The 21,436-nt window shown below is 37.3% G+C and overlaps 1 protein-coding gene across 3 annotated transcripts in view; it reads left to right on the forward strand.

The window, feature by feature from the left end:
- Positions 1-21,436, forward strand: part of AP4E1 (adaptor related protein complex 4 subunit epsilon 1) — a 98,292-nt gene that overhangs the window by 60,048 nt on the left and 16,808 nt on the right. For all 3 annotated transcript variants that reach the window (XM_012442378.2, XM_064365673.1, XM_064365674.1), the window contains 3 exons: positions 10,905-11,028; positions 16,646-16,901; positions 20,645-21,202. In XM_012442378.2, the coding sequence (XP_012297801.2) occupies positions 10,905-11,028; positions 16,646-16,901; positions 20,645-21,202 (938 nt within the window). The remainder of the gene's footprint in view (positions 1-10,904; positions 11,029-16,645; positions 16,902-20,644; positions 21,203-21,436) is intronic.

A 21,436-nucleotide genomic window follows, 5' to 3' on the forward strand; every position in this document is an offset into this window, starting at 1 on the left:
CCTGGAGGTGTCCCCTCTTAACAAATTTTTAAGTGTATAATATGTTATGATTGACTATAGACAAAATGTTGTACAGCAGATCTCTAGCACTTACTCATCTCATTTAACTAAAACTCTATGCCCATTGATTGGTAAATCCCCATTTCTCTCTCCTCTTAGCCTCTGGCAGCCACCATTCCATTCCTCAATTCTATGAATTTGACCTTTTAGGTACCTCATAAAAGTGGACCCATGCAATATTTTTTTGTGCCTTATCTCACTTAGCATAATATCCTTAAGCTTTATCCATGTTGTTATATATTGCAGAATTTTCTTCATTTTCAAGGCTTAATAGTATTCCATTGTATATGTATATGACATCTTCTTTATCCATTCACTTACTGATGAGCATTTTAGTTGTTTTCACATCTTGGCTATTGTGAATACTGCTGCAGTGAACATGGGAGTAATAATATCTTTTATGGATCCTGATTTCAACTATTTGGCATAAATGCCCACTCAGAAGTGAGACTGTTGGAGCATATAGTACTTGTATTTTTATTTATTTATTTAGAGACAGAGTATTGCTCCAGCCAGGCTGGAGTGCAGTGGTGTGATCTCAGCTCACTGAAACCTCTGCCTCCCGGACTCAAGCAGTTCTTCTGCCTCAGCCTCCTGGGTAGCTGGGAGAACAAGCATGAGCCACTATACCCGGCTAATTTTTGTATTTTTAGTAGAGATGGGGTTTTGCCATGTTGGCCAGGCTGGTTTCAAACTCCTCACCTCAGGAAATCCACCAGTCTTGGCCTCCTAAAGTGCTAGGATTACGGGTGTGAGCCACTGTGCTAGGCTATTTCTTTTTTTGACAGGGTCTCATTCTGTTACCTAGGCTGGAGTGCAGTGGAATGATCATAGTTGTAGCCTTGAACTCTTGGACTCAAGTGATCCTACTGCCTTAGGCTCCTGAGTATCTAGGATTACAAGTACATGCTACTATGCCTGGTTTACTTTTAATTTTGTGTAGAGACAGAGTCTCCCTAATGCTGCCCAGGCTGGTCTCAAACTCTTGAGCTCAAGTGATCCTCCTCCCTTTACATTGCAAAGCACTGGGATTATAGGCATGAGCTACCAGGCACTGCCTGTATTTTTATTTTTTTGAGGAACCTTTGTACTGCTTTCCACAGTGGCTGCACCATTTTGCATTCCCATCAACAATGGGTAAGGGTTCTAACTTCTTCACAGCCTTGCTGACACATGTTATGTTTTCTTTTCTTTGATAATCACCATCCTGACAGGTACAAGGTGATGCCTTATTATGGTTTTGGTTTGTATTTTCTTGCTAATGGTGACACTGAGCATTTTTTCATATATGTGTTGGCCATGTGTATGTCTTTATTTGGAGAAATGTTTATTCAAGTTATTGGCCTATTTTTTAATCAGGCTATATTAGTTGTTGTTTTTTTTTTTTAAACTATTGAGTCATAGGATTACTATATTTTGGAGGTTAACCCTTACCAGATATGTGATTTGCAAATATTTTCTCCCATTCCATATGTTGCCTTTTCACTCTATTGAGTGTTTTCTTTGCTATGCAGAAGTTTTTTAATTTGATGTATTGCCATTTGTTTATTTTTGTTTTTGCTACCTGTACTTTTGGTGTCATATCCATGAAATCATTGTAAAGACCAGTGTCATAAAGCAGCTTTTCCCTTATGTTTCTTCTATGAGTTTTACAGTTTTGGGTCTTACAGTTAAGTCCTGAATTCATTTTGAGTCAATTTTTATGTATGGTGTAAGATAAAGGTTCCATTTTATTCTTCTGCATGTGCATATTTGGTTTTCCCAATGCTGTTTGTTGAGAAGACTACCCTTTCTCTGTTGCGTATTCTTGGTGTCCTTGTTCAAAATCTGTTGATCATAAATGCTTGGGTTTATTTCTGGACCCTCTGTTCTGTCTCTATATCTGTCTTTATGCCAGTAGTATGCTGTTTTGATTATTGTAGGTTTGTAATATATTTTGAAATCATTAAGTGTGATGCCTTCAGTTTTGCTCTTTGTTCTCAAGATTAATTTGAGTATTCATGGTCTCTAGTGGTTCTTCATTGGTGAATTCTACCAAATGCTTAATGAATTAATATTGGGGCTGGGCATAGTGGCTCATGCCTGTGGTCCCAGCAATTTGGGAGGCAATGGCAGGAGGATCACTTGAAGCCAGGAGTTTGAGACCAGCCTGGGCAACATAGCTTGACCCCATCTCTACAAAAAAAAAAAAGAAAAAGAGAGAGAGAATGTCAATTCTTGTTAACCTCTTCCAAAAATTTGAAGAGGAGAGAACATTTCTAAACTTATTTTATGAGACCAGCATTACCCTGATACCAAAGCCAGACAAAGCCACCACAAAAAAAAAAAAAAAAAAAAAAAAAGAAAAGAAAACTGCAGGCCAATATCCCTGATGAATAAAGGCAAAATGCTAGGGAACTGAACTCAATAAAAGGATTATACACCATGATCAAGTGGGATTTATTCCAGGGATCCAAGGATGGTTCAACATCTGAAAATAAATTAATGTGTCATCACATTAATGGAATAAAGGATAAAAACCATACGATTCTCAATAAAAGTAGAAAAAGTGTTTGACAAAATTGAAGTCCGTTTCATGATAAAAAAAAAAAAAAACCTCGATAAACTAAGAATAGAAGGCAATATCTCAATATAATAAAGGCCATATATGATAAACTCACAGCTAACATTATAACATGGTATGATGAAAAATCAAAAGCTTTTCCTCTGAGATCAGGAGAAAAGCAAGGATGCCCACTCTTCTATTTTGTAGTCAACACAGTACTGGAAATACTAGCCAGAGCTAGTATTTAAGCAAGAGAGAAAAGAAAGGTATTCAGATTGGAAAGGAAAATTGTTCCTCTTTGCAGATAATACGGTTTTCTTTATAGAAAACCCTAAGTTAGATTCCATCAAAAAACTCTTAGAAGTAGTCAGCAAATTCTGGAAAGTTGCAGGATGCAAAGTCAACATGCAAAAATCAGTTGCATTTTTATGCACTAAAAGCAAACTGTTTGCCAAGGATATTAGGAAGACAGCCCAATTTATGATAGCGCCAAAAGGAGCGAAATACCTAATAATAAACTTGAGCAGGTGAGAAAGTTCTGTTTAATGAAAACCACTCAACATTAATTAAAGAAATCGAACAAGACACAAATAAATGGAAACCCACATCATGTGTTCATGGATTGGAAGGCACATGTATTCCATGCAATCCCTTTCTTCTAAGGGTTTTTATATGTTATTTATCAAAGTGACAACTAATAGACTATAAAAATTAAACTTTCTTTCAAAGTGTAATCAGTTTCCTTTCATTAACTTTTTATATATTAGCAGAATATATTTGGGGAAAAAGTAAACTTTTGAATTATAATTGCCCAACCTGCGGCTGTGCTGCATATATAGGCCTTACGACATTCAGGACATAGAGTGAAAATCTGAGTTTCCACAGTGGGAGGTCTGGTTCAGTTGTCATATTTCCTTATGTTCAAGTATCTGGGGGCCACCACTTGCCATTACTGAAGTCAAGGGTTAGATAGGGAAAGGGAGATAGAATAGGGAGACTGTTTCCTGGCACTGCTTATTTTCTTTCTTAAAATAAGTTAAATTGCTGACCCAAATATAAGAACCCTGGAATTCTCCAAGCTTATGCAGTCCTTTGCCAAGTACATTTTTTTCCCCATAGAGCCATCATTGTAAATGGGATTAAGTTCTCAAACTAGATTCTTCCTCTCTCCTCCCAAATCTGTTTTTCAGAAGTCCTGTAAAGCAAAATTGAAATTTCAATAGACTGGTATAGAAAAGGAAATTGGTTATGAGACAGGAAATAGCGAGTATACTTGTGGGGTAAATCATAAAATTATATATCTTAGAATTGGGATTGACTCTAAGACAGAAAATAAAGAGTAGAGGAAATAGGTATTTTATGCATAAAGAGTTAATTCTGGAATCTTTCCATTATCTGTTTTGTACTAATTTTTTTTTTTTTTGAGACGGAGTCTCACTCTGTTGCCCAGGCTGGAGTGCAGTGTCACCATCTCGGCTCTTTGCAGCCTCCACTTCTCAGGTTCCAGAGATTCTCATGCCACAGCTTCCTGAGCAGCTGGGACAACTGGTAAATGCCACCGTATCAGCTAATTTTTGTATTTTTAGTAGAGATGGCATTTCACCTGTTGCCCAGGCTGGTCTCGAGTTCCTGACCTCAAGTGATCTGCCCTTCTCCACCTCCCAAAATTCTGGGATTACAGGCTCAAGCCGCCACACCCAGCCTGTTCTGGTACTAATCTTATTTCAGATTTCTATAAATATTTATAGAGAGTAGTAGTTAAATGTTACTTTAATAAGTGATATTTTGATCTCTTAGTCAGAAAAATGAATAAACTTCAGGAATATACCATGAGATATTAAGAATTACCAAAAATAGGTGAGATGATGGGGAACAAACTTTCTTAAAATTTTCCATCAAAGAAAGCATTTCAGAATCAGTGTGGGTTATTCTATTAAAAAGTTAATCAAATGTGTTATAACTCCAGCACTAGATAACCAGAAATAATAAGGCAAAACAATATTTACTAACTACGGCTTTTGGAAAGTCATGTCAACGTGAAGTTGTTAGTCTCTCAAAAAATAAAATAACAATAATCAGATAACTAAAGTTAATTACTTAACTAATTTAAAAAATTAATAACAGCTGAGGATGGTTAGAGAAATATAACCAAGTCATCAAAGTGTAAAAGAATTTCAGTATGAAGTATGCTAAATGAGTGTACGTATAACCGGGACCTCTAAAGTATTAATAATAAGGGATACAAATAGGTTAAATGTTGAATTATTCACTTATGCCCAGGATAGTTTATACTTTATTATGTCTTACTTAGAATACTTCAGCGGCTCCCAACTCCAAGGACTCTGCCTCCAGCTCATGTTTTCTCTTTTGGTGAATTGCCCTCATTCTTTATCTGGCTAAATTCTACATATTCACTAAGTTGTAAGTCAGCTGTCTTCTTCCTTCTCTTCGCTCTTTCTGCATACTATTTTTTTCCCTTCTGCTCCACACATGTGCATAGAGCTCTTGCACATGTAGTTAACTCCTCAGCATCTTTATTCTTTTAGGCATTCATCACAATATGGGTCTTGGGGAGTTTTCACTGAAGAATGAAAATAATGTGGTTTGAACTTTATTCTCAACCTTGAGCCTTTCCAGCCCTTCCTTAGATGATAGTCTCAATTCTTTTGACTCGGAATTGATTTTTTTTTTCTGCTTGCTCTCAAAATACTGTTCCTTTCCATGTCTGTTTTATTCTCTCTGCTTTCAAACTTTGTCCTTCTAATTTTGAGTTTCTTTCTGCTCTTGGTTTAAACTCTTTATCTTTAATGTGCATAGAAAACATTTCTTGAGGTAGTCACTGCTACTGGAAGTGTTAATGCAGTGGCTGGATGACTCACTGTCACAGATGCTATTAAAAAGATACCACTGTTGGATGGTAAGTGCTATGGTTTGAATGTGTTTTTCAAAACTGTATTTAAATTTAATTGCCATTGGGATGGTATTCAGCGGTTGGACTGTAAAGAGGTGATCAGGCCATGAGGAATCAGCCTTCGTGAATTGATTAATATCTTTATCATGAGAGTGGGTTGTTATAAAAATGAATTTGGCCCTCTTGCTCTCACACTCTCTTGCCCTTCTGCTTTCTTCATGATGCAGCATGAAGGCCCTTGCCAAATGCTGATGCCATACTCTTAAATAGTCCGACCTCTAGAACCATGAGCCAAATAAATTTTTCTTTTCTTTTTTTTTTGAGACAGTGTCTTGCTCTGTTACCCAGGCTGGAGTGCAGAGGCATGATCTCGACTCACTGCAACCTCTGCCTCCTAGGTTCAAACGATTTTTCTGCCTCAGCCTCCTGAGTAGTTGGGATTACAGGCATCCATCACCACTCCTGGCTAATTTTTATATTTTTAGTAGAGGCGGGGTTTCGCCATGTTGGCTGGGCTGGTCTTACACTCCTGACCTCAAATGATCCACTTGCCTTGGCCTCCCAAAGTGCTGAAATTACCTCCTGGCTATACATTTTTGTTCATCATAAATTAATCATTCTGTGGTATTCTGTTATAGCAACATAAAATAGACTATGACAGAAAATTGGTCCCGAGAAGTGAGGCTGTCGCTATTACAAATACCTGAAAATGTGGAAATGGCTTTGAAGCTGGGTAATGGGTAGAGCAGAAGAATTTAAAGGAGGCCGGGCGCGGTGGCTCAAGCCTGTAATCCCAGCACTTTGGGAGGCCGAGGCGGGTGGATCACTAGGTCAAGAGATCGAGACCATCCTGGTCAACATGGTGAAACCCCGTCTCTACTAATACAAAAAATTAGCTGGGCATGGTGGCGCGTGCCTGTAATCCCAGCTACTCAGGAGGCTGAGGCAGGAGAATTGCCTGAACCCGGGAGGCGGAGGTTGCGGTAAGCCGAGATCGCGCCATTGCACTCCAGCCTGGGTAATGAGAGCGAAACTCCGTCTCAAAAAAAAAAAAAAAAAAAAAAAAAAGAATTTAAAGGAGCAGGCTAAGAAAATCTTAGATTGCCATAAACAATGTTAAGGGTAGTTCTGGTGAGGGCTGAGAAGAAGAGGAGAGCTGTAGGGAAAATCTGAAAGTTAGAGATTATTAAGTGTTCGTGATCAGAATGTTGTTAGACATACGGACTTCACTGTCTCTTAATAATCTCTAAGTTAATTAAGTATACTTAATAATCTCTAAGTTCATTAAGTATATGAGATCCCAGACTGGAAAGAGGAATAAATCCTATTGGAAACTACAGTAAGGCTACCTTTCTTATAAAGTGGCAAAAATCTTGGATGAGTTATGTCTCTTCATGCTCGAGGGCTTTATGGAAGACAGAATTTAAGAGTGATGAACTAGAAATCTGGTGGAAGAAATTTCTATGCAAAATATTGAAGGAGCTGTGTGGCTACTTTTAACTGCATGCAGTAAGACATAAAAGGAAATAAATGACTTAAAGATGGAATTTATAGACCGGGCGCTATGGCTCACACCTGTAATCCCAGCACTTTGGGAGGCTGAGGTGGGTGGATTACAAGGTCAGGAGTTCAAGACCAGCCTGGCCAACATAGTGAAACACTGTCTCTACTGAAAATACAAAAAATTAGCTGGGCATGGTGATGTGCGCCTGTAGTCCCAGATACTCGGGAGGCTGAGGCAAGAGAATTGCTTGAACCTGGGAGGCAGAGGTTGCAGTGACCGAGATTGCACCACTGTACTTCAGCCAGGGTAATAGTGCAAGACTCCATCTCAAAAAAAAAAAAAAAAAGATAGAATTTATAATTAAACAGAAGCATAATAGAAAGTTGGAAGATTTTCAGCCTGGCCATGTAGAGAATGAGAAAATAGTTTGGGAGACCAGGCCAAGGATCTGGTCAAGTGACTGTCTGCTGAAGTGATTAGTACAGATAGAAAAGATCATCAAGACATTGGGAGAGTAACACTAAAGGCATTTCAGAGATCTCAGAGGCTGCCCTTCTCTTCACAGGCTCAGAGCTCTGGGAGTGCAGAATGCTTTTGGTGGGTGGGACTAGGGTGCCCTTCATGGGCTTGCTGCCCAGAGCCACCTCCAGTCTCTGCTCCTCGAATTCTGGTGCAGCATTCCGTGGTTGCTTCACCTATTCTTGTGGTTCCAGGTGTGGCTTGACCTGCTACTCCAGAAGATTCAAGCCATAAACCTTGGTGGCATATGTGGTGCTAATTCTGTAGATACACAGCCATGGGGTCATGGTGTCCTCCATCAGTATTTCAAAAGGTGTAATGGACTTTCTGGGGCTTAGGCAGAGACTTGTCACAGGTGTGGAGCCACCACAGAAAGCCCTTACTAGGGCAATGCTGAGCAGAAATACAAGATCAGAAGCATCACAGAGAGTCCCTACTAGGGCAGTGTCTAGTGGATCCTTGGGAGTGGGGTCACCCCGAAATCACAGAACTGATGCTACTAGCTTGCAGCACCAGCCTGGGAGAGTTGCAGGCAGGAGACTCCAATCCCTTGAGAGCTGCTGGGTGAACTGAGCCCCAAAGTCATAGGACTCTGTCATAGGTGTGGGGCTGCCTAAGGCCTTGAGTGTCCAACGCCTGCTTCAGTGTCCCCAAAAGGTGGAATGTGGAGTCAAAATAGATTATTCTGGATTAATAAGACCTAATGTTGATTCCTCTGTTGGAGTTTTGACTTATTTGAGACCACTTATGCCTTTCTTCTGGCCTATTTCTCCCTTTTGGAATGGGAACATCTACTTTATCCTTGCCCGACTATTGTGTTTTGGAAACACATAGCTTGTTAATTTCACAGTCCCACAGCTGGAGAGGAATTTGCTTTGAGTCTCACCCATATCTGATTTACATGTCTCTGGACTTTGGAGTTAATGCTGGAATGAGTTAAGGCTTTTGAGACTATTAGAATGGAATGAATATATTTTGCATCATAAGGACATGATTTTATGGGGGCAGGAGCAGAATGCTGTTGTTTGAATGTGTACTTCAAAGTTCATGTGTCAGAAACAATCCCCAGTGAAACAGTGTTGGGAGGTGAGACCTAATAAGAGGTGATTAAGTCTTGAGGGCTCTGCCCTCACAAATGAATTAATATCATTATAATGGGAATGGGTCATTTAAAAAGTGAGTTTGGCCCTCTCTTGCTCGTGTGCTGTCTTGCCCTTCTGCCTTCCTTCCATCATGGGATGATGCAGCACAAAGGCCCTCACCAGATGCCAGTGCCATGCTCTTGGACATCTCAGTCTTTAGAACTATAAGCCAAATAAATTTCTGTTCATTATAAATCACCCATTCTGTTGCATTGTCTTACAGCAACATCAAATGGACTATGAAATGTTAAGCTAGATGATTAAAAAACTTAGAATGAGAGGATATTCTAGCTGGAATAGACCTTAAAAAAGATTTAGATAAGTGGTTTCCAAACATGATTATGAATCAGAATCACGAAGAGTTTTTTAAAAATGAGACTTTTTTGAGCCCTTCTGTATCTGAATCTCTCTAAGCTTGACTGTATGTATAAAAAGGTCCTTGGGAGATTCAGTGAAGTAAGCTTGATCCTTATCATCAGATCAGCATTTGGAAACTGTTGACATAGTTTGAATTCTTCACTTTACAGATGAAGAAATGAAGATCTAGTTCACATACCTAGTTAACAGCAAATCGATGTCCAGAACGAAGTTCTCTTGATCATTAGTCCATCATTATTATTTTTTACATTGATTCTGCTGTATCATTTTTTTAGGTAACTAACAAGCATTTATTTAGTATTCTTTTTTTTTTTTTTTTTTGAGATGGAGTCTCACTCTGTCACCCAGGCTAGAGTGCAGTAGCTCGATAGCTCACTGCAATCTCCATCTCCTATGTTCAAGCAATTCTTCTGCCTCAGCCTCCTGAGCAGCTGGGAGTACAGGCACATGCCACCATGCCCGGCTAATTTTTGTATTTTTAGTAGAGACGGGGTTTCACCATATTGGTCAGGCTGGTCTCAAACTCCTGACCTTGTGATCCACCTGCCTTGACCTCCTAAAGTGCTGGGATTACAAGCGTGAGCCACCACACCTGGCCATTTATTTAGTATTCTTTGGAATAGGTGATATTTCCTTTGGAGGAGGCCATGTAATAGTTGGGAGTACAGCTCTGCTGCTAGAATGTCTGAGTTCATATCTGGCTCTGTCACTTTCTGTTTTTTGTAATTTGGGACAAACTCTTCACCACAGTTTTCTCATTTGTAAAATGAGAATAGTAATTACAGAATTTGACACTTAATATAAAAAGGTCCTTTTTTATAATCTAGACTGTCCAAAATTTGTCAGTTAAGATTAGGCTTAGTGAATTAGCCTATTAAAAAATAAATAAACAAAGTGCGACCTCATACAAGATAGATGGTTATTGCTTTCTCCCATTAAAGGAATCCAGAAGTAGGCAATGTAGGGTTGAGGATGGCTTCATGATTATCAAAAAACCCAAGTTTCACCTCTCTTGCTGCTCTGGTATCTTTGGTGTTCCACTTTATGATCCAAGATGGCTGCTTGCACCCCAGCAATCGTGTTGTAGTCTAGCCAGCTGGGAAGAGGAAGGGGGAGAAGAAGGATGGTCTTTTCTTCCATGACTCCTTCCAAAAGTTGCAAACAAATGTATGCCTGATTTCATAGGTTAGACACCTCAGTCATATGGCAGAGGTGTCTGGAAGTGTCTCTGGGTGGTCATGATCTAGATAAGAATTGAGGGGTTTATTACATAGAAAGAAAGGGAGAATGGAATTGGCATCTGTTCTACCAAAATAACAATGTGAATTTTCATGGCTCTTTTTGAATTCGTTAGGTTTTACAGATTCAAAGGAATCAGACTCTGAGTTAATCTTAGAGAGATTTCACATTGATGGCTCTATCAGTCCATTTGGTACAAGAAGGTACCTAGGAGCAGTTTGTTCAGTAAAACATGGTCATTTCTTCATTCATAACTCATTAAACATTTTTGCACAGGAGCAGCAACTTTTCAGTAGACCTGGTTTATTAGTTATCTTTCCTAATTGAGTTCTTTTTTTAGCTTCTAAGGGAGGTAAAAAGATAAAAATGAAGGATAGTTTGTCTTTGATCACCTAGTAGTATGAAGACTTATGGTAGACATTTAGCAAATGGTAGCTGATTTATTATTATTACTGTAAGTATTTGATTAGATCATCCTCCAAGTCCCTTAGAGTTTAAAAATTGTTGTTAGATTACAGTCTTCAATTATTTCGGTAGTGATTGGTAACTTTCACAGTTTTTGCTTTGTTTTAAATATGAACCTCTGTTATTGTTTTAAAATTCTAGTTCTCAATTTTGAACCATATGGACTCTCCTTTTCTTCATCTGGCTTCACTGAACGACAGTCTCCTGCTGGCATTTCTCTTGGTTCAGATATATCTGGGAATAGTGCTGAGACGGGACTGAAAGAGTAAGTTCCTTTCTTATTAAAATTGAGGTTGTGGGAGTGTTTAAATGTCTTTTAGCATTCCATTTGCCTTCTGTTCCTGGCTTGTATCATCATGGTCATTATTTGCTTATTTTAGGGTGGCTTTCAAGAAGTGTGTTGTTTCAGTGGTTTTCAGATAATTCTCAATGGGAGAGGCACACTTGTGACTTTCTAAGAAAGCCATTATATTAAATGGCTAAATTCTGTATGGGCTGTTGTTTCAGTGGTTTCTACTTATTGCTCTTAAAGTATTTATATTGTACAGTATGCTCTTATACTTTAAGAACTTATCTACTGTCTAAGACAGCATAAAATGTATACAAGCTTTATACATAGTAATAATGTTAGAATTTATACATTCAGGTTAATATTTAACATACTGTTCTACATTCCTCATTCTTATGATAACTGTATCTTGTAACTCTCTCATTGGAACATTGACAGATACAGAGGTGAACATAAAATAAGGTGATTGATTTCATGTGAGGAAGCCATGTAGTCAGTCATCCAAAGAAGGCATAATACAGATGCCCTTCAACTTATGATGGGGTTATATTCTGATAAACCCATTATAAGTTGAAAATATCATAAATCAGAAGTGATCCACCAAACACCAGATCCATGTCTAGAACTCAGTTCTGCTGATTATTGGCCTATTACTATTTATTATTTTATTTTATTGTTACCATTTTTTGAGACGCAGCTTTGCTCTTGTTGCCTAGGCTGGAGTGCAATGGCATGAACTTGGCTCACTGCAACCTCTGTCTTCTGGGTTCAAGAGATTCTCCTGCCTTACTCTCCTGAATAGCTGGGATTACAGGTGCCCACCACCACACCTGGCTAATTTTTTGTATTTTTAGTAGAGATGGGGTTTCACCACGTTGGCTAGGCTGGTCTCAAAACTTCTGGCCTCAAGTAATCCACCCATGTCAGCTTCCCAAAGTGCTCGGATTACAAGTTTGAGCCACCGTGCCCGATCTATTGCTAGCCTGGAAAAAGATAAAACTTCAAAATTTGAAGTATGGTTTCTACTAAACTCTTATTGCTTTCACACCATTGTAAAGCCAAAAAATCATTACGTTGAATTATTGTAGGTCAGGCACCATCTGTACTCATCTGAGGAAGCTGTATACTTTGCTGAAAATGCTTTCAGAGTTTCTTTCCAGCTACCTTGAAAATTGGTGATGTGTTTGTTTAAATGTCTTATTTGGAGCCAGATTTCATCCTTGTAAGGTATATTTTGATTTCGGAAACATAATTAAGTTACCTTTAGAAACATAATTAAGTGAATACAATGAGATGATATGTATAAAGTGCATAGTACAGCCCAGTTTATAGTGAGTGATGGATAAATGGTAGTTGCTGTTATTAATAATGATTGTCATTATTGTGATTGTCTTCATTATCCAAGAGGTGAGTTTACTAAATAAAATTTGTGATCATTCTGAATAATTTTGGTCAGTATGCTGATGCGAGAGTAAAGTAATGAAAATGGCTTTCTTGTTTGTGAAGAAGCCGCATCTAATAGAGTTAAAAATGTTTTAAGTAATGGCAGCATTGTTGGAATAAATGTGATAAAATCTCAAAAGTGACAACTAAGAAGGATAACATTTGAATTTTGAGTTCTTCTGTATTAAGAAGTCAATCATCTTATGTTCATCCTTACATTTGTCAATGGTTATATTATAAATATTTATTAGAAGAAATATACTAATAATGGATCATGAGGAATGTAGAATATGTTTTTATCTGCTCTGTTAACCTCCTTATTTTCTTTCCCAGATATTTAATTTTGGTACTCCAAGCATGGGGAGCAGTTATTGTTTGTGTGCATTTGATGATGAAGGTGACAGCAATTAAGTGTCCCAAACAGGGACCAAAGGGACAAGGGAAAGACAGGAACCCTTCAAACCCAGGAAGGAACTTACACACTTTTACCTGTGTAACAGGTGACAGCATCTGCTACTATAGTACTTAACTAGGATCTAGGGAATGTGACAGGGCCTTGTAAATGCTATACATATACATATATTACCCTCAGAGAAATGGCATTTTGGAAAACTGCTAAGGAATTATATAATATATACTGTATTATTGTGAAATGGAAGATGAGGAATGAATTTAAAATTTGCTTCCAAAGGGGAACTTAGCTCACACATTATTTCAGAAGAGGAACCTAGTAATTAGCAAGGTGAATCATCTTAGAGGGAAGATAGTTGCTCTCTTACAGTCCCTGGCAACCTGAGAATAAAGTAGTAACCTAATTTATAATTTCTTACCTGGCAGCACCCTATCTCAAATGGGAATTACTAGAGCTGAGTTAAAGTACACCACTAATCTTTCAAGGGTTAGTTACTTGGTCAGGATTTACATCTATGTTTGAATGGTCTGAATTAAAATAATATAAGGACACACCATAGAAAACCATGTATTATATAATAGTATTATCAAAATCTGGGCAAAGATGACTCATGTTTAAAAATATTCTTTTTATAATGTTTCATGTCATTAAGAAGCATATTTTGTATATAAAATGAGTGGCCTTATGTTGCTTGCTTATGTAGTTTACCACTTTTTATTTTTATTATTTATTTATTATTATTTGAGAAAAGTCTCTTCTGTCACCCAGACCAGAGTGCAGTGGTGTGATCTTGGCTCACTGCATCCTCCACCTCCTGGGTTCTAGTGATTCTCATGCCTTAGCCTCCCAAGCAACTGGGATTACAGATGTCTGCCACCATGCCCAGCTCATTTTTATGTTTTTAGTAGAGGTGGGGTTTCACCAATTTGGCCAGGCTGGTTTTGAACTTGGGCTCAAGTGATCCACCCGCCTCGGCCTCCCAAAGTGCTGGAATTGTAGGCTTGTGCTACTGCACCTGGCCATATTTTACTACTTTTTAGATGGTCTATATGTATGCGTGACAGAATGTTTGTGTTGATCACAAGCATGTATGCAGATGAAATAAATAAGACAAATCTTTAAAATAGCTTGAGGATCCTTTTAGGCTCCTTTTGAACCTTTTACCCCTTTTTGCCAGTTGTGTATTGAGTTCCCTGGGAAGCACATTCTGTGATGGCATTTAGTATGCAGAATAATTAGGAGTGTCATTGGGATCAACATCTTTAGAAGGAAGGGAAAAGAAGCAGGTTTGGGCAGAAGTTGAGATGCAATGCATTGCCAGTGACAACCTCTGCTGACCCCATGGGGAGCTCTGGAGCTGAAATGACCCTTCAGAGTTGTACTGTGTTGGACCAAGATGGATGACGAGAACTTAATACTATCATTCATTCATCACTGGATATAGACTGCCTTGGAAGGGGTGTGATCTTGGGTGAAGTAGCCCTCTGCAGCTCAGGCAATCCCTGAAGGGGCTGAGAGCTGACAGCACTCCCAACAGATGATCAACAGTCCTTCACTGAAGAGGGATCTGGATGGAGCAGCCCACTGTCCTCCATCCCTGCCTCCACACCTGTTGTTATTAAACTGATATTTAAATCATTTATTAGTAAAATTTAGGGACTTTTTTTTTTTTGTGAATGTAATATTTTGGTTAAAGGGAGTACAAAGATACTATAATACTACTGTGGGTATTCATGAATTTCCTAGAGGTGCTTCTTTTGAGAATTCTATTCTAGAAATGGTAGGGATTATTTTAGTGGTTCCCATGACCACTTTGGATCTGCTTATGGCAAGTACAACCAGTTTTTGTCTAAGAGGTTTATTGTATACCTTTTTTTTTCTGTCTAAGAGGTTTATTGTATACCTTCTTTTTTTATTTTTCCGTTAGAAAACTCTTTTGGTACCTGGAGGAAGAAAGGGGGAAATGAAGATATTTGTAACGGGGTACTCAGCAGTAAAAATCATTAAGAAGGAGTGAACCAATTCCCCAAAGGACATTTTTTAATTAACATTCAGATTTTCCTTTAGCTACTTACTTCTTAATAGCATTAATTCTTCACTCAATATGAAGTGTAGTAACCTGTTTTTGTTTCGTTTTGGGCTCAAAATCAAATTGATCATGATTCCAACAATTTCAATACTAATAATAATTAGTAGAAATATTTCTGAGTCTTCCTTTTTGTTCATTTCATAATCTATTCATCTTGTAGTAGAAATTATTATTTTTTTAATGCTAATTTGGACCATGACAGGGATGCTTAAATGAGTCAAGTGCCAAGGACACATAGTTGTTGTTGTTTTTTTTAAATTCCAGTGTTATTGAGATATAATTGCCAAATAAAAATTGTACAGTTGATCCTTAAACAGTATGTGTTTAAACTGTGTAGGTTCACATAATACACAGATTTCTTCAATAAATATATTGGGAAAAGTTTTTCAGATTTGAGACAATTTGAAAAAATTTCCAGCAAACCATGTAGTCCAGGAATATAAAAAAATTAAGAAACAATAAGATTGTCAGGGATACATAAAATATATATAGATATTAGTCTGTTTATGTATTAACTAACTGTTTGTGTTATTAGTAAGGCTTTCAATCAACAGTAGGCCATTAGTAGTTACGTTTTAGAGGAGTCAAAAGTTACATGTGGATTTTTGACTGCACAAGGAGTCAGTGTCCCAACCCTCTCCATTGTTCAGTGATCAATGGTATGTATTTTAGGTGTGCTGTGTGATGTTTTGATATACATATACATTGTAAAATGATTACCACAATCAAACTAGTCAATGGACACATAGCTCTCTTATGAGAATAGTAGAGATAATCCTTGGCTGTTTTAGCCCGCACTTGTTAATCACTCCAGATTCATGGCTGCAACTTTTGGGACAACATTAGGATTCTAAATTTGACCCTGGACTTATTGCCTAGATGCCTTTTCTAGGCATTTGGGTAGGACACCTGGCTCCTAAACACTATAATTCTTTTCCAACTCAGATGTAAAAATTCATCAGCCTCATGCTTTTTCCTAAAATCTTACATTTTTCTTTTATAGGTAAAACCTCATTTCATTTTGATAAAAGTATACCTAATAATAGTTGAAAAGGTTGCTTGTGTGCATAGTGAGAAAAACCTTTTGGATTAAAGTAAATTTATGGGGAGCATGTATTCAGGGCAACTTGAATTTATGTCTCCTGGGTTGTAAAGTTAAAATAAATAAATAAAATGTAAATTTATACATAGGAGGACATTCGAATGATGTTTTTGCTTTTAACAGGATTTTTCTTAATTTATATAGGTTTAATTCCTTCATATTGCTAAGAAATTTGAATAATTTCTCATCTTTAACCATCAGAATTAAAGGTATTTTTTGAAAAATTAGTAGAGAAAAGGAACTGATTTAAAGTAGTTCTATTTTTGTATAATATAAGCAATTAAGTGAAAAATAAATGCTCTGACATTTGTAACTAAGTCTAGAGTTCTGCAGCCTTGAATCAAATCCTTTGACTTGAGGGTGGAAGGATGTTGACTATAACTAAAATAAAATCTAGAGATCTAGGTTTTACTTCTGGTGTATAGAATATAATGTGACAGTTGTTTTTAAAAGGTCATGGGCATTGATGTGTTTTGAAAGAATGCCTCAAGAAAGTGACTATTAGCAGTTATTTAAATTGACTTGATTTTATTATCAACTTCCTTAGGACAAATAGCTTGAAGCTGGAAGGTATAAAGAAATTGTGGGGGAAAGAAGGCTATCTTCCCAAGAAGGAAAGCAAAACTGGTGATGAAAGTGGAGCTCCGCCTATTCCTCAAGAGAGTATAATGGAGAATGTAGATCAAGCTATAACAAAAAAGGATCAATCTCAAGTTCTTACCCAATCTAAAGAGGAGAAAGAAAAGCAGCTGCTGGCATCATCATTATTTGTTGGGCTAGGATCAGAAAGTACAGTCAACCTGGTAAGTAATCGGTTCTATTCCTCTAAGAATCTTTGTCATTGTTTGTACCAAAAAACTGGCTCTGTGAAAGCTTCTGGCTGTCATCTATATATATGGTGAGAAGTGGCTTCCCCAGTTCTTACTCTCCATCATTTCCCAGCTCTAGAACCACCAATGACACACACCTTTTATATTCCTGAAAGAGAAAATGCAGTTGGCTCAACTTCAGTTAGGTGTTCTCTTTAGCCCAGTCAGTGGACAAGGGTCAGGCTCTAAATAAAGTTACAGATATGATCACGGCCACTCTCACCCCTGTGGGTAGATGGGGCAGTTCTCAAAGAGAAGGGGGATGAATAATAATAATAATAATAATAATAATAATAATAATAATAGTTCAACTGTATTGAACTGTATCTTTGTAAAAAGTATTCCTCAAAATTGTATTTTTTTGTAGTGAAAAATAGTAATCAATTTAGATATCTAACTGTAGGAGAATGGTGACATAAATTGTATTCTCCCAGAACGTTTTCCAACTCTAAGAAAGATCAATAATATTGCTTTATAAAAAGAAAAAATACTTAAATGATATATTAAACAAAAAGTACAAAGTTTTATTTATACCTTGTTTATACCTAAGGCCGAAAGGAATTATACAAAATGATAATTAAGATTATAGTGATTTTTTAAGTTTTAATACTGAGAAATTATTTTCATAGTAAAAGAATGACAAGTTGGAGTGAAGGACAGGTGGTGTTTTTGAGCATTTGAGAATACCATGTAATGAATGTATCCTCCTTTTGGCGGCTAATGAACCTATCTTGTACAAAATTTTGATTAGAGTGACATCCCAGCTCTTTCATTCTCCTCCTCCCAGGGTGAAATTTCCCCTTTGTTCCTGTCAGTACCAGACAGGATGGTGTACCATACTTTATACTGTTTATTTTTGTCTCTTTCTTTTCTAGACTCACCAGTCTAGATCCTATTTCTGTTACACCTGATATTCTCTCTTAAGAAAAAACAAATTCAGCCTAAAAATATTAATAATTAGTGTATCTTAATGTTTTCTGAGTTGACATTTGCAGATCATTAGCAAAGTGACTGATCTTGGGTTTTTGAGTGTTCTGACAGGCTGTGATGAGAGAGTACCAACGAATGCTCTAATAAGAGCACACCAAAGTCAGATTACACCCAGGCTCATAGAACCCTGATTTGTGAACTTCATTGCTGATATAAGTATTCCTGCCTATTTAACAAGTGCATAGGTTTCAGTTAGATTTTTTTTTCAGGGGAACATTCAGGGTGATAATCAGATTTTTTGTGGTGAGTTTGAAATCAGAAATATTATTAAGATGTTTTTTCTATTAATGATTCTAAATTCATTTTGGCTTACCCCTTATATTTCCCCCTAATTCCCACCCAGCTATCACTGAAGAGTAGAAAAATGAGACCCTGAATTCCATGAGGAATTGTGTTGTAACTGAGATGGCATCATAAAGAAAGAGGAGCAGTTAATGATGACATAAAATTAGCATGTGTCCTCTCAGTTCTTAACCCTGATGCTTCCTCTGATACTAGGGCAAAGCAGACAGGATTGGGACTAACTGAAGGTGCTCGTTCTGTGTCATGCCTCATTCTGAGTGGCTGTTTTTCTCCAGGAATCCTGTTGCCTACTGTTTTTTCTTATGTTTAGAGTTCTCAGTTACATACATCAAGGCTCTATTGATGTATTTCGTTTTAACTAGCTTTTATTTTTAGGTCTGTGATCCATTTGGGGTTAATTTTTTACATCACTGTAGAGGCCAAGGTTGTTTTTTTTTTAACCTTTGGCTTCTTATTTCAGCTTTTTTTTTTTTTTTTTTTTTGAGATGGCGTCTCTCACTCTGTTGCCCAGGCTGGAGTTCAGTGGCGCAATCTTGGCTCACTGCAGCCTCCGCCTCTCAAGTTTAAGCAATTCTCCTGTCTCAGTCTCTCCAGTAGCTGGGATTACAGGCACATGCCACCGTGCCTGGCTAATTTTTGTATTTTTAGTAGAGACGGGTTTCACCATGTTTGCCAGGATGGTCTTGAACTCCTGACTTCAGATGATTTACCTCCCTCGGCCTGCCAAAGTGCTGGAATTACAGGCATGAGCCACTAGGCCCTGCCTCACCTTCATTTTTAAGCCATTTTTTTTTTTTTTTGGAGTATGCAGTGCTAAACTGTTTCTTTTCTTTAAGTATTTTAACGAAGATGTCACTACAATGTCTTTGACCTGTATAGCTTCTGAATAACAACAGATTGACAGTGTAGAAGAAAGATCATTAAACTTGAAGACAAAGTAATAGAAACTATTCAAAATGAAACATAGACCAAAAAAAAAAAAGACCAGAAAAGACCAAGAGAAAAAAAAAGGAATAGAAAGCATCAGTAACTCGGGGAACCGTAACAGGCAGTCTAATATACATCTTTTTTTTTTTTTTTGAGATGGAATCTTGCTCTGTTGCCCAGACTGGAGTGTATGTTATGATCTCAGCTCACTGCAACCTCCCCCTCCCAGGTTCAAGTGATTCTCCCACCTCAGTCTCCTGAGTAGCTAGGGTTACAGGCACATGCCACTATGCCTAATTTGTTGTTGTTTTTTTTTTAGTAGAGATGGGGTTTCACCATGTTAGCCAAGCTGGTCTCGAACTCCTAGCCTCAAGTGATCCACCCACTTCAGCCTCTCAAAGTGCTGGGCCAGACATGAGCCACCATGCCTGGCCTCTAATATACATCTAACTTGAGTTCCAAACTACTGAAAATAACTACTATTTAAATAATAACCACTATTTAATAGGAATTATTTTTTGTATTTTTTTGTTCCCCCTTGTTTTTGTGTTAATAAAATGTTAGTTCTTGTTTGGGGACTTCTGAATTTGGAGGTGAGAGATAAAAATCATCTGTTTAGAGTTGAAGAAGGTGTTGGGGCTTGAGGAGAGTGATGGAGAAGGTATGAAAAGAGAACTAGAATTTGGTCAACTAGAATGTAAAGGATGCTGTGTAGCTTTGAAGCCCCCCGGGGGGTGGAGGTATAGGGTAGTGCCATTCTGCTGTACTGATTTTACATAGAACTTTGTGAGGCAAGGAAACACTTGAACCATCACTTCTCTTACATAGATTCACAGACCATTCTTCAGAAGGTTTAGACCAAGGATGGCAAGTTTGCTGTTCTATCTCCTGAATGTGTGGCAAACATCACTAGTCAGTTATTGAATTCTTTCCTGCTGAGTGTTCCAGTCAGCTACTGCCAATTAATTATTGAGGGAAAACCAGTTTTTCTTTCCTGCTTACTAACTCACAGGCCATGAAATCATGATTATTATAGATGACTAAAACAGAGGTTGGGTCATCCCTGCATTCAAGAGTAACTTAGACTTACAGAACAACTATGGCAACTCAAAAAATGGCCAAGTCTCTCACTGTTTTTTAATTTGTTCAGTTCTATACTGTATTATTCTGAAATCTAAAAAGTTTTTTGTTCATGAGTGACCTTTTAACCTTATTTCTTTTTCTGATTCCATGTGTTTTTTATGAGAAATAAGATTTAGCTAATAGTTCAAAGTTATATAGCTGTCAGAATTTTAGGACTTAACATTTTATTAATCTCTGATTCTTTGCTAATTTTTTCTTTATAGATAGAACCTTAGCAAATTGGTATATTACTTATTTGAAATTATAGATGAATATTTAAAACTCATGACTAGTAGAATGGTTTCTTTTTATATTATTATGTTTTATTTTTGCAGCTGGGAAAATCAGATACTGTCTCTCACAAGTTCAGAAGGAAATCAAAAGTCAAGGACGCCAAAAGTGGTGAAACAACCACTACTCATAATATGACCTGTTTTTCCTTTAGTTCTTTGTCAAACGTGGCATATGAAGACAATTATTATTTGAATACTTTGCATGATAGAGGAGACAAAGAGTTAAAGAAATTTTCTCTCAATTCGGAACTTTTGGATTCTGAGTCACTCACAGAACTGCCCTTGGTTGAGAAATTCTCAAACTGCAGTCTGTCTACACCTTCGTTGTTTGCTGATAACAACATGGAAATTTTTCACCCTCCTCAGTCTACTGCAGCCTCAGTTGCCAAAGAAAGCTCTTTAGCTTCATCTTTTTTGGAAGAAACTACTGAATACATACACTCAGATGTTACGGAAGTCTGTAATAATGAAACCATATCAGTGTCTTCTAACAAAGTTTGGAAAGATGATTGTTTATTGATGGTCTGGTCAGTCACTAATAAGAGTGGTTTGGAATTGAAAAATGCTAACTTAGAAATTTTTCCTGCAGAAAATTTCAAGGTAAAATTTCAAGGTATTATTGTTTTATTTTCAGTGTGTATTTTGTGTTCTCTTTTCCTGTACTCTTTAAATGTCTCATTCACTTTTGTCATAAACACTAAAATGAAATTCTCAAATTATTTAGCAAAGTGGAACATTAAGGAGTAAAGTTATTGAAGAATAAATATGTATATTGTTTCCTTCTCTCACCAGTTTATTGTTATATACTGAGTGCTCAGGTATCAGTTCTGTTTC

Source organism: Aotus nancymaae, unplaced genomic scaffold (genome assembly GCF_030222135.1).
Source record: "Aotus nancymaae isolate 86718 unplaced genomic scaffold, 86718_ANA_hifiasm-v0.15.2.pri h1tg000062l, whole genome shotgun sequence".
Lineage (NCBI taxonomy): Eukaryota > Metazoa > Chordata > Mammalia > Primates > Aotidae > Aotus > Aotus nancymaae.